Source organism: Macaca thibetana, chromosome 6, assembly GCF_024542745.1.
Source record: "Macaca thibetana thibetana isolate TM-01 chromosome 6, ASM2454274v1, whole genome shotgun sequence".
In the NCBI taxonomy this organism is placed as follows: Eukaryota; Metazoa; Chordata; class Mammalia; order Primates; family Cercopithecidae; genus Macaca; species Macaca thibetana.
Genome location: NC_065583.1, coordinates 175,680,443 through 175,692,581, shown reverse-complemented (window position 1 = coordinate 175,692,581; position 12,139 = coordinate 175,680,443). Strand labels below are relative to the sequence as shown.

At 60.0% G+C, this 12,139-nt stretch overlaps 1 protein-coding gene across 4 annotated transcripts in view; it reads right to left on the bottom strand.

The window, feature by feature from the left end:
* The window catches only part of SLC12A7 (solute carrier family 12 member 7), a 60,498-nt gene that overhangs the window by 26,777 nt on the left and 21,582 nt on the right, over nucleotides 1-12,139 (bottom strand). For all 4 annotated transcript variants that reach the window (XM_050795175.1, XM_050795178.1, XM_050795176.1 and 1 more), the window contains exons 4-9: nucleotides 7,870-8,016; nucleotides 6,922-6,976; nucleotides 5,165-5,295; nucleotides 3,615-3,856; nucleotides 2,195-2,406; nucleotides 1,330-1,497 (exon numbers count right to left, since the gene is read on the bottom strand). In XM_050795175.1, the coding sequence (XP_050651132.1) occupies nucleotides 1,330-1,497; nucleotides 2,195-2,406; nucleotides 3,615-3,856; nucleotides 5,165-5,295; nucleotides 6,922-6,976; nucleotides 7,870-8,016 (955 nt within the window). The remainder of the gene's footprint in view (nucleotides 1-1,329; nucleotides 1,498-2,194; nucleotides 2,407-3,614; nucleotides 3,857-5,164; nucleotides 5,296-6,921; nucleotides 6,977-7,869; nucleotides 8,017-12,139) is intronic.

The window sequence follows — 12,139 nt, the reverse complement described above, 5'->3', positions numbered from 1 at the left end:
CACGCCCTCCACCCACGGCGCTGAGAGCAGACGGACGGGGTAGGCTGGAGCGGAAGCACACGGAGAGGTCCCCGGGCTGATCGCCCCCTCCACGGTGAGACGGGCCCACCTTCAGGGGTGGCGAGGTAAACACGAGACGCCAGCGCTGGGCCAGGCCCTGTGGCTGACCCTGGGCTCCAGGGCTTTGAGATGCGCTGAGATAAAGTCCGGGAGCAGACGTGGGAGGGACCGGAAGGGCAGCCCAGGCCACACAAGCAGCCAGCGCCAGTCAGGGGCATCCCGACAGGAAGGCCGAGTGGAGACAGCCGGGGGCGTGTGCGTGTGACGGGGGGAGCACGGGGCCCGGCCCCACCCCTTGGGGAACAACCAAGGGCCCCACCCCCGGTCAGAACAAGGCCCACTGTCTGAGGAGGACACAGAGGGCCGAGGTCCCCGGCCTCTGAGCTCACACGAGGCCACTCCTAGGCGTCTGCTAATATTGTGCCATGTACTCTCAGCAACCCTACAACAGCCTCTCCTGACACAGGCCTGCCCAGGAGAGCGGCAGACAGGCGTCTTACGAATCCATCAGGACACAGAGCGGAGACCTCAGCCGCTTCCCCTGAACCAAACAGGCAAGATAAGCAGGGACAGGAAGAAACACACTAGAGAGAGACAGAGAGAGACACAGAGAGAGAGACAGAGAGAGACAGAGAGAAAGAGACAGAGAGAGACACAGAGACAGAGAGAGAAAGAGACAGAGAGATGGGGGAGGGAGAGGGAGACACAGAGAGAGACACAGAGAGAGAGAGAGAGGGAGGGAGGGACAGAGAGACACAGAGAGAGGCAGACAGAGAGAGAGAGGGAAAGGGGGAGGAGGAGAGAGAAAGAGAGAGAGACAGGAGGGCAGAATGACAGAGACAGAGAGATGGACAGAGAGACAGAAGAAGGGAAAGATGGAGAGAGGCCGGGCGCGGTGACTCAAGATGCCTGTAATCCCAGCACTTTGGGAGGAGTAGGATGGCTTGAGCTCAGGAGTTTGAGACCAGCCTGAGCAATGTGGGGAGACCCCCCCTCTACAAAAAATACAGACATTTGCTGAACGTGGTGTCGTGTGCCTGGGGTCCCAGCTGCTCCCCCTCTACAAAAAATACAGACATTTGCTGAACGTGGTGCCGTGTGCCTGGGGTCCTGGCTGCTTGGGAGACTCAGGTGGGAGGAATGTTTGTGTCTAGGAGGTCGAGGCTGCAGAGAGCCATGATCACGCCACTGCCCTCCAGCCTGGGTGACAGAGCGAAAAAGAGAGGGAGAGAAAGAAAGAGAAGGAGACGGCTGGAGCGGCGGGCTCACCGGTCACGGAGGGGAAGTAGATGCCAACCAGGAGGGTAAAGGAGGCCGCGATGTCGGTGAGCACGTAGGGCAGCGTGCTGGCACGGCTCTCCTCTGCCACAGGCACCGAGGGCACACCTTTCTTCTCCACAAACGCCCCTGCGTGCGCGTACGTACTCCACAGGTTCTCTGCCGGACAAGGAAGATCCCATGGGTTTCTGGCACCTTCCGTCCAGCGCCCACACCACGGGGCAGGCCACTCCCTGGCAGGTCCCACTGGTGGCCGGAGGGGAAGGGTCACAGCTTGTGCGCTGCAAGCAGGCTCCAATTCAAACAAGTTTTTTGAGACGGTACCTCTGGGAAAGCTACCTGTCTGCGTCTACGGAAGGAAGGTCAGCACTAAAGAGAAGCCTCAGTGCGGAACAACATACTCCTGGGAAGCCTGGGCCTCCCGTCTCGGGTTCTGGAGCAGGTCTCGTGTACCCTGCCAGGTGTCCTTTCCCTCAAGCCCCTGGGGCGGGTCCAGGGCAGCCTCTCCTCAGGGAAGGACGCACAGAGCGGGTGTCACCGCCCAGCCACCGCTCCCTCACTAACACAGCAAGTTCCCCACACACACTGCCAGGTGGTCGTGGACATAAATCCATGGCTTTAAGACCAGCTTGCTGACCACGACAGAGGCCATCTCCCCGCCACGCTATGTTTGGCTTCTGTGGCTCTGCCAGGGGTGTGCACAGGGACCCCCAGGCTCGTCAGCAGCAGCTGGGGAGGGGCTCGGCCAGGCAGGAGGAACTGGGGCCCTGAGAGCGACTCTACGGTGACAGCGTCCACCGGGGCCAGCGCCGGCCGCCGCCACCCCCAGCCCCTGCTGCAGCCCTGCGGGCCTCACCCAGGAAGACGCCGCTGGCCGCGCCCGGGATGCCCTGGATTTCGGTGACGTTGTTCTGGATGAAGTACTCGTCACACGTGGCGCTGGGCTGGGAGCCGTTGCAGAAGAGGCCCCAGAGTGCAGAGGCGGCTGAGTTGTTGTCGGTGACGTAGGCCTTGACGCAGGCATCAAAGCTGCGCCGAGACAGCGTGCGGTTCCCCAGGAGGCAGACCCTAGGGCGGGACAGGGAGGCACGGCCGTGTGCTGCTGCCGAAGTGGCTTTTACTGCCCCACCCGGCTCCTCCAATGGGCACCCGTGGTGTCACCCGCGAGTGGCTCCTGGCACCCTGCACCTCCCAAGACAGGAAGGCCACAGATCACGCCGGGAACTGGGCCCGAGCCAGGCTGCAGCAGGAACGCAAGGGTCACGGATCATGCCAGGGACCAGGGACCCGGGACCGGGCCAGGCTGCAGCAGGAATGCTGTACCGTACAGCCGTCCCCTCATCCATGGTTCGGCCACCCATGGTCCAAACATGCTTAACTGAAGTGTTCTAGACATAAACAATTCACACGTTTTCCACTGCGCAGTGGAAACCAGTGAGGTGGAACCCCGCAAACCCCCCATGCCGACACAGCCACGCTGCAGTCGCTCCTGCCTGAGGCCCTCGGCGGTGTCCTGGCCGGGTCGGCTGTCACAATCTCAGTGCCTGAGTCCAAGCCACCCTCCTGCCATGTCCCAACGGCCAAGAGCACAGGAGTGCCGCCTCTGGTGTGTAAACCAGGCCTGTGTGTAGAAAACAGTCTACACGGGGCCACGGCTTCAGGCATCAGCAAGGGGTCTCAGGACGGGCGCCCCAGGGAAGGGCAGAGCTGTGTTTCCCTAAAACAGGCTCGCAGGGTTGCGGCTGCTCTGCCTCCCTCTGTTTTGAGGCCTCTATGAGGCTATTCCTTCAGGGGCTCCCTCCACGCGGAGACGGCAAAAACTTGGGAACCTCGAGGGGCTTGGCTGCTGGCCTTTTCTGGACCTGCTCCTGAGGGCTCTGGCGGCCACTCTCGTGTTCCAGGACGTGGGCCGCCTCCCAGCTTCTCCTCCAAGAGGACAAGAAAAGAGACTCTCCAAGCACCTCTGGGAGGGAGAAGGGAGCCCACGACCCTCGGTGCCACCTGACCGTGCTCAGGCCGCCGGCCACCCCTGAAACCTGCCACTGAGGAGGGTCTTCACGCTCAGACCCGGCCACGAGGATGCCTCGGCCCGCCTCACGGCTGGGTTTCCCATAATCCTCAGAACGAGCCCACAGGGGTTCCTGCCGTGGTCACAACCAGTCCCGCCCCTCGCGGGGAGCTCAGTGTCAAGGATGACGGACCAGAGGCGGGCAGAGCCCATGGGACCTGGCCCCAGCCCCACACACCACCCACGGCTCAGAGGCCCCGAGACTCACGGGATGTCCGGGGGGTCAAAGGCAGACTTGATGACACCGGCATAGATGGCCAGGATGGACAGCACGACGCAGGCCAGGAAGACCAGCGCCAGCTTGTTGACGTACTTGACGCCCACGAAGACCACCAGGGCCATGAGCACCAGCGTGCACGTGCCATACACACGCATGTTGTGCAGCATGGCGGCCGCCTCGCCACCCGCAGCCTCTGCCTGGAAGATGGCCGCACCCGGGGAGATGTACGTCTGCAGGGACAAGACGGGTTGGGAGGCCGTCCCCGGACAGAACTCCCCAGCGCCCCTCCCTCCTGCAAGCGCCACACAGGGGCCTCCTCCCAACAGGCGCTGGGGCCATCGGGAGGCATCCGTGCTGGACGGAGCCCGCGGGGGTCAGCGCACGGGCAATGGACGGCCAGGGGCTTGCACGTTTCCCAGGAGCCACCCGGGCACCTGAGAGTAAAGCAACTTCAGGACCCGGGGCGGCCGCACGTCCACACTCAAAAGAAACACCTGCTAAGAGGAACGTGACAGCCCAGAGAGCTCGGCCCATCCCGGCTGGACGTCCTGGACAAACACTGGGTCTGACCACGCCAGCTGGGTGCAACCTCTGTTCTGCCCAAATTCAAGGGACGGAGAGGCGAGACGGTGCTGCTCAGCTCCCTCAAGACCAGGACAGGACTGGGGTACAGTAGGCACGGAGGACACGGCACTCATCCCCACCAAAAGCAATCCGGGGAGTGCGGCAGCCATGGTGTCTTCGCAGCCATGGCACCCGGGGCAGGAAAGACCGAGGGGCATGGCCAGGGGACTCAGGGTGGGACAGAGGTGGATGCGACCCCACTGAAAGGTTTCAGAAACTTCTCAGCCATGTGGCTCTCTGCAGGAGCCCAGGAGGCCGGGAACCAGGTCTGGCAGCGGAGGGAGGGGCAGAAAGACTGGGGACGGGGGCTCAGGTGGGCATCTCTGAAGCCCTGTGGGGACAGTGGGTTTCAGAAGCTCACAGGAAGGGTGGTGCTCAGCAGCCAGAGAGGGCGGTTCCTGTCCCCACGGGGACCAAGGAACTCAGGCCACAGCTCTTAGCTGTGCTCAGGTGATGTGGGGCGTGCTTTGAGCCTGTTTTGGGAAGGTGATGACATCACCTGGCCGTACACTGCTGGGCTCCGTAACCCTCGGCCAAGTGCCCAAATCAATCAGGCAGGGAAGGGGCTGGGATCCTGGCAAGAGGTTCTTCTGAGCCAAGTTCCAACCCTGCCCCTAAAACAGCTCAGACTGCAGGGCCGCACCCACGTGGGGCTCAGATCTACAGCCCAGACGTCTACCCAGCTCATGCCAGGCACCCCTCGCGGAGGGCGGCAATGGTGCTCACGGGGGACCCAGGTCGCTGCAGAGTGGACGCTGCCGACGGCTTCCGCCAGGGAGAGCCCAGGGGCAGTCAGGGCAGTGGGGTCGGGAGGGCTCCGTGTGCTGTGTGTGCCACAGAGCGGGTCAGGCAGGGCCCCTTGGCGTCCTGCCGCAGACTGTGGGGTGGGGAACGCTCCAATGCAGCATGCTCACCAGAAGGATCTCGATGGTCCCCAGAATATACATGGCCCCTGCAAACGTCGTGCCCAGGTAGAAGCAGAGGCCGACAGCGCCTCCGAACTCGGGTCCCAGCGAGCGCGATATCATGTAGTAGGAGCCGCCAGCTGTGGAGACACAGGCGGCGGCCGCGGGTCAGGGGCGTGCTTGGACGCAGACTTGAGGTGCGGCCTGCGCTGTCGCTCATAAGTGAAGGAAGGCCTGTCTCTGCGAAGGCAGCGTGTTTGCCCACCGCAAAGCAGCACATGAAGACGTCCGGCTGCCACGGTAAACGCTCCCCTCCCGAGGCTCGGCACTCATTCCACACCGACCGTGCCCTCGTGGACATGAGGACCAGGTGAGGTCAGGGCAGGAGGCCCCAGCACGTCCGGGAAAAAGGCCTGCGTACATCAATGGCAGCCCCAGCCCCCACTTCCACTACGTTTTGCTTATAAAAAAGGCAAAAGAGAAACCAGGATGTTCAGGAGTTCTCTGGTAGACTGTGAACCACGCATGCGATGGCTGACGGGAAAGCTGGGAGCGACCCCAGGGTTGCCTGGAGAACGCGGCTCTCCCTGCTCTGAGCAGTGCATGTGGCCATGAGGAAGGGGCCCTAACGGATGCAGTCATCGAGAAGCAGAGACTGGTCCCCTGGCTGCTGGGGGAGACCCCCGGTGAGGGCCCTAGTGCTCTCCTGCGGCTGGGGAAGTCCACTGAGCACCACGCAATGCCCCCGTGGGGGTGGGGGCCAGCTGCGTGAGGACCTGGTGCTGAGCAAGCCCGGCCGTTAACACACGCAGGACATGTGCACTAGGGAGCAGACGTGGCATCATCTCAGTTCACTAGTTATTTCATGTTGCAATTTATTACTAATTAACAATATCATCTCGGTTCACCAGTTATTACGTATTGCAATTAATTTATTACTAATTAACATCATCTCAGTTCACTAGCTATTTACGTAATTAATTACTAACAGTATCATCTCAGCTCACCAGTTATTACGTACTATAATTAACTTAATGCTAATTATCATCTCAGTTCACTAGTTATTACGTATTATAATTAATTTATTGCTAATGAACATCATCTCAGTTCACTAGTTGTTACGTATTGTAATTAATTTATTGCTAACGAACATCATCTCAGTTCACTAGTTATTACGTATTGTAATTAATTTATTACTAATTAACATCTCAGCTCACTAGTTATTACATATTGTAATTAATTTATTGCTAATGAACATCATCTCAGTTCACTAGTTGTTACGTATTGTAATTTATTGCTAATGAACATCATCTCAGTTCACTAGTTATTACGTATTGTAATTAATTTATTACTAATTAACATCTCAGTTCACTAGTTATTACGTATTGTAATTAATTTATTACTAATTAACAAGGTCAGGGCAGCGTTTTGTCTTCACCTTCCCTCATGAGATACAGGTTCCAAGAACTCAGCCTATGGCACATGCCAGGCTACAGGCGTCACTGGAATCGCCCGTGCCTCCCCCTCCCAAGCCTGCTGCCTGGTGGGCACTGCCTACCCTGGCAAGAGACGGTCACCATGCAGCAAAATGGGGAAGAAAACCAAACAGCCGTGACCTCACAGCTCAAACGCCAAAGGAGCCAGTGGAGAACACGCAGAAGGCCTGGCAGTGACCCCCAGGCAGCCCCTGGCCCTGCCTCACGGAGCGGCCTCCTCCCAGTTACCAAACACACAGACTCCTCTAACAGGACTCAGGCACCCCTTACCTGGCACCACGCCGTTGGTAGCGATCGCACTCATGGAAATGGCGGTCAGCATTGTCTGCAGAAAGACAGGCGGCCATCTGAGGAGAGCTTTCCAAGAGCCTGCCGGCATCGCAACACTCCCAAGGTGCGGTCTATGGCCTGGCTCCCGCCAAAAGTCAGCCCCCGGCTCCAGGGCTCTCCATCTCAATGGAGTGGCTGGGAAACTAGGACCCGGAGGCTCCCGGGCACCAGGCATGCAGTGTCCTGGTTCCCACCCCTTTCCCTATGACAAGGACACCTGAAAGTACCCAAGGTCCTTCCAAACTGGAGGTGATGTCGTCAAAACACAGGGTGTCCCTTCCCTTGGAAGCCTCAGCCCCCTGAGGCCACCCCACAACACCCACCACCGGCCGAGATGCCTTTCCACAGACACGGGTAAATGAGGTGCCAGCGCCAATCAACACGCCAGCGCAGGGCCGGGCGCGGTGGCTCAAGCCTGTAATCCCAGCACTTTGGGAGGCCGAGACGGGCGGATCACGAGGTCAGGAGATCGAGACCATCCTGGCTAACACGGTGAAACCCTGTCTCTACTAAAAATACAAAAAACTAGCCGGGCGAGGTGGCGGGCGCCTGTAGTCCCAGCTACTCGGGAGGCTGAGGCAGGAGAATGGCGTAAACCCGGGAGGCGGAGCTTGCAGTGAGCTGAGATCTGGCCACTGCACTCCAGCTCGGGCGACAGAGCCAGACTCCGTCTCAAAAAAAAAATAAAAAAAATAAAAAAATAAAAAAATAAAAAAAAAAAAACACGCCAGCGCTAACCCCGGCCAGTGCGGTGTCTCATCCCCGCAGCTGCCCCGGCTCTCGTGGAGGGGACGGTGCTGAACAACCTCTACACGGGTGTCTGGGGAGGGCCCTACTGTCCGGCTGCCCCCGCCTGAAGGCACAGCCACACTGGCCGGGGAGACTCACGCAGGTGCAGCACATGGCCACGATGAGGAAGGACTCCAGGACACCAGCCACCCCCACGATCCACGTCAGGCGCAGGAAGAGGATGACGCCCAGGATGTTCTGCAGGCACGGCAGGTAGACGCCAATGAAGGTGCCCATGCGCGGAGCCTGCGACAGAACACAGCGTGTGCCGGGGGCTCGGACCCCACACCCGAAGGCAGCCCCCTCCCCAGGCTGCACTCAGGCCCTGGGCAGGCAAAGCGGCCGTGGGGGCAGGAAGGGGCAGAAGGGGACTGGAGGGGACAGGAGTCCATCCCGGAACAGACGGAGGCTCAGAGAGAGGCCCAGGGTGGGACCCTGACCATCCCGGGGGCGGGGGCTTAGGGGAGGGGAGCAGAACCACATGGTTGGCAGAGAACCAAGATGCAGTTGCTCTGCTGTGCCTCCCCGACGGAGGGGAACCTGTTACACTGGAAAAGTTATGGGAAAAACTAGAGGGAGAACAGGAGGGCCCCCAGCTCCATTCCCTGGATGGCTCAGGGCCTCAGACCTGACACCCGGGGAGAGCCTGAGACTTCAGGAATGGAAGCAGAGCCGGCGGAAGGAAGAAACGGCTGCTGCCCATAAAGCTAAAAAAAATAAAATTAAATTAAAAAAAATAAAATCCACAGCTCAGCATTGGCCCAGGTCACCACAATATAACAGCAAAGGTTCAGATATCCACCCTGGGGCCACCCCGCCTGCCCCAGGATGGAGCAGGCAGCCCGCTTCAGACACCTGTGCCAGAGAGGGGGACACACCCCGTGGCCCTGAAGAAACCCGCATGGGCAAGGACCAGCAGCACAGCCAGAAGCAGGTCAGTGCCTGCGAGGCAGCCCCCCAGCCCCGCTCGGGACCGGCCAGGCTGGGGCAGAAGTTTCAGCTCTGTCCCCATTGCCTGCTCAGCCCCACTCCCGCCATGAGCAGGGGCACATGGCTCGGACCTGGAGGACGGCTGGCCCCAGCACAAGGTGACGTTTTAACAGGAAAACATCTCAAGGTCAATGTAGAAAACGGGGAAGGTTTTCTTTGAAGACATTTCCTGTGAACAACGGCCACAGTGCAGATCAGAACAGGCTCCGTGAGGAGGCTGAGGAGGGGGTTCGATCCTGGGGTTCACACAGCCCAGGCCTGGGGATGGGGCCGGCTGCTGGATGGGAACAGGGGACCAAGTGATGGACGGCTCCCAGGGAGAGCACGTTTAGCACCACACCACAAAAGCAAACAGGGCGGCTTCCGGGGTCATTGTGCCGGAATGCCTCCCACAGACAGGCCGAGTACGGGGCTCAGCAGAGATCTAGGGCTCCAATGACTTTAGGACCCTGGAGAAAATAATTTAAGAGAGCAGCCGGGAGCATGGGAAGCTCTGGCTCTGAGAGCCTGGGGGATGCACTTGGTTCCCTGAGCCCTAGGTGGGGAGCAACAGGGGAGCAACTTGCTTGTGACAGGGGCCCTGGAGAGGAAAGGGTGACGGGGCCGGGGGCCGCTGCTGGGCCCTCCAAATCTGGGTACGCCTTGTTCTTGGTGCAAACGACAGACGTGGTGGGAGATGGAGGAGAACTGGCTTTGGGACATTTTCATGGGATAAAACTGAGAACCCAGGGCAGGGGTGACAGCAAGGCCCCGGGGACAATTGTTGCTGTGACTTCACAGCAAGGCTTCAGCTAACACAGGAGCCGACAGGCAGAGCTCCAGGCAGAGACGCCGTCCACACAGGGGACCCTGCCCTCCAGGCTCAGCCTCAGATCCCACGGCCCCGTGACAGGCGAGTCAGAAGCTGATTCTCCGCCAAAGGCGGGGGATCCCGACTCCTCACGAAAGGGCATGGCTGGCCTTAGCCTCTCAGTTTGCGCCTAAAAGGCAACTTATAAGGCCCAACCCGACCCAATTTCAGGCGCGGGAGGCTGGAGATGCCTGGCCCTTTTAATGGGAGCAGGTCTGCTGGGGATGAGCCTCTGAGCCTGGCCAAAGAGGACGAGGGGCGGCCCCTGCCCTTCCACCCCAGGGGCCAAGCCACAGTCCCCAAAGGGAGCTGAAGGATTCACTGCCAACCGAAACCTGCCATCGTCACACAACAGGCCTGCTGGGGTCACGGGCCCTGGTCCCTCCCCGACTGAAACGCAGGCTGCACCAGCCTCGAGCACCTGCATGTTGACCCCGAGGGACAGAGGCCTGAGAGCCACCGGCCTGGGGGTAGGGTTGCCAGGGAGGGCCGGGGAGAGCCCTCCAGGTGGGAACCTCCTGGACCCTGGCCCACGGTGTGCCGTCAACAAACGCACCTGCCAGGACATTTCCCTCATGTCTCAGTACCACGTAGGGTGAGAGAAGCTGGGGTGTGCTCTCTATGGGCACCTCATGGCAGGCTGGGCTCCACCAGGCAGAGGGGTTGGAGCTGGGTGGCCAGGTCAGTGGTGCCCGAGCCCAGCCGAGCTGGAACTGAAGCCGGTTCCCGGAGCACTCGGACCAGGCCCGTGGGAAGGCACCTGCTCCCTGGAGAAGGCCAACATCTCCCTGGACACAAACTCCAGCATGCAGGCGGACAGACAGGGAAGGCCTGTCCGTCCGGAGTTTTGGTGCCAGGGCACCAGCCTGAGCCCATGAGGCCTCAAGGTAGTGCCCAGCCTGCATGAGACCCCAGAGAGGTGCTGAGTGCTGAGCCCGGCATGGCAACACCCAATTCTGCAGCGTCCACGTGCAGCAGTGATGGCCCCACCCCAAGGGTTGGCCGAGCTATGGACAGGCGGGGTGGCCACAGGCTCCCCCAGCCGGGAAGGGCCCAGCAGGGGAACCACAAAGAGGTCCAGAGATGCAGCTTCCGAAGAGGCCGCTGCCCTGTCCTGGGACAACAGCCAGGGCTGAGGGCCCTCGTCAGGCCAGGCCCCACCCCGAGGTGGCCACACGGTCACGTCCCTCACTTATCTCTGATTACTTCAACCCCAGAGTGATGCTTCTCAAAAACAAAACCAAGTGTCTTCAGGTATCCTGGAAATGCAGTATTAATTCCACTGTGTTTACAGTAAAAGGAAGGAAAGAGAAATCTTCAGGGGCCTGACTTCCCCATCGCTGTGTGGGATCCAGGTCAGCTGAACACTGGACGCTGGCAGGAGGCGCTCAGGGCTGGCGCCGACGCAAAGCACAGAGCCCAGGCTAGGCAGATGCAGGGGAGGGCAGGGGGCCAGCCGAGGGACGCCCCACTTGGTGGAGGTCAGAGCCGGGGGGCCACCCTCCCTGGACCTGGTGGGCACCCGGTTCAGCCCCTCCTTCCTTCCTGCTCACTGGCCCCTACCTGGTGCCACAAAACCCTCCCTCCTGAGAAGACAGGGGTCTCCTGAGAGTATTTCTAGAGTTAGAAAGTTAGGGAAAATAACAGGGGAATTTAAAAATCATCCTAAAAAGCCAATGCATGCCCTTAGCCGTCTGCCGAAGGAGTGGGGCACAGGCTCAGGGCTGACTCGGGAAATGACAATTTTGTGTCAAGACTGGGGGAGGACGTCGCCTGGCTTCACAGCGGAGCCTGCGCCGCACGGTTTCCTTCGGTGGATTTTTTGTTTGTTTTTTGTATCTTATGATTCTAAAGCAATGCACACGTATTTGGAAGATTTTAACAGCAGAGGGAGTTGAGAAGAAACTGAGCCACCTGTCGCACCCCCACAGCGAGGACAGCGTTTGTTTCATCCGCCCATGAGACTTTTCCCAACATGGGTCCGGGGTCTCTCTCGCCTGTGAGCATCACTTCAGGGCGTCAGGCCTCAGGGTGGTTCTCAGGCAACCTGTCTGCGCAGGGGACGGCAGAACCCTCCAGAGGACACTCAAGGGGTTTCCACACCTCGTCGCCCACAGAAACCACCCAGGGGAAAACGTTCTACGGAATCCCCACTGCACCCCCCTCGTTTCCTAGGACGGATTCCTGGAAACAAATCCTCAAGGAATAAAACTGCAGGGAAAACGCTACCAGGCTAAGTGTCCTGGACAGGAAACGAAAAGGAGGGTGGCCCCCCGGGAGCTCGGAGGCCACAGCACCCTCTGAAAGGGGCCACGTCCCGGCCTCTCGGAACCATTCAGACTTCTCTCCACAGCAGGGGACAGGGCCACTCCCGCAGAACGAACAAAACAGCCCAAGCTCGTTTCTCGACAGGGAACCCGGCCGCCCAGCTGTGTGGGGGATGTCATGCTTCCCGGACAGTGGAGAGGGAAGAGGGCTGGACCGGAGCTGCAGGGCAGGCACCATCAAGTCCTCCCAGAAAGAAAGGGC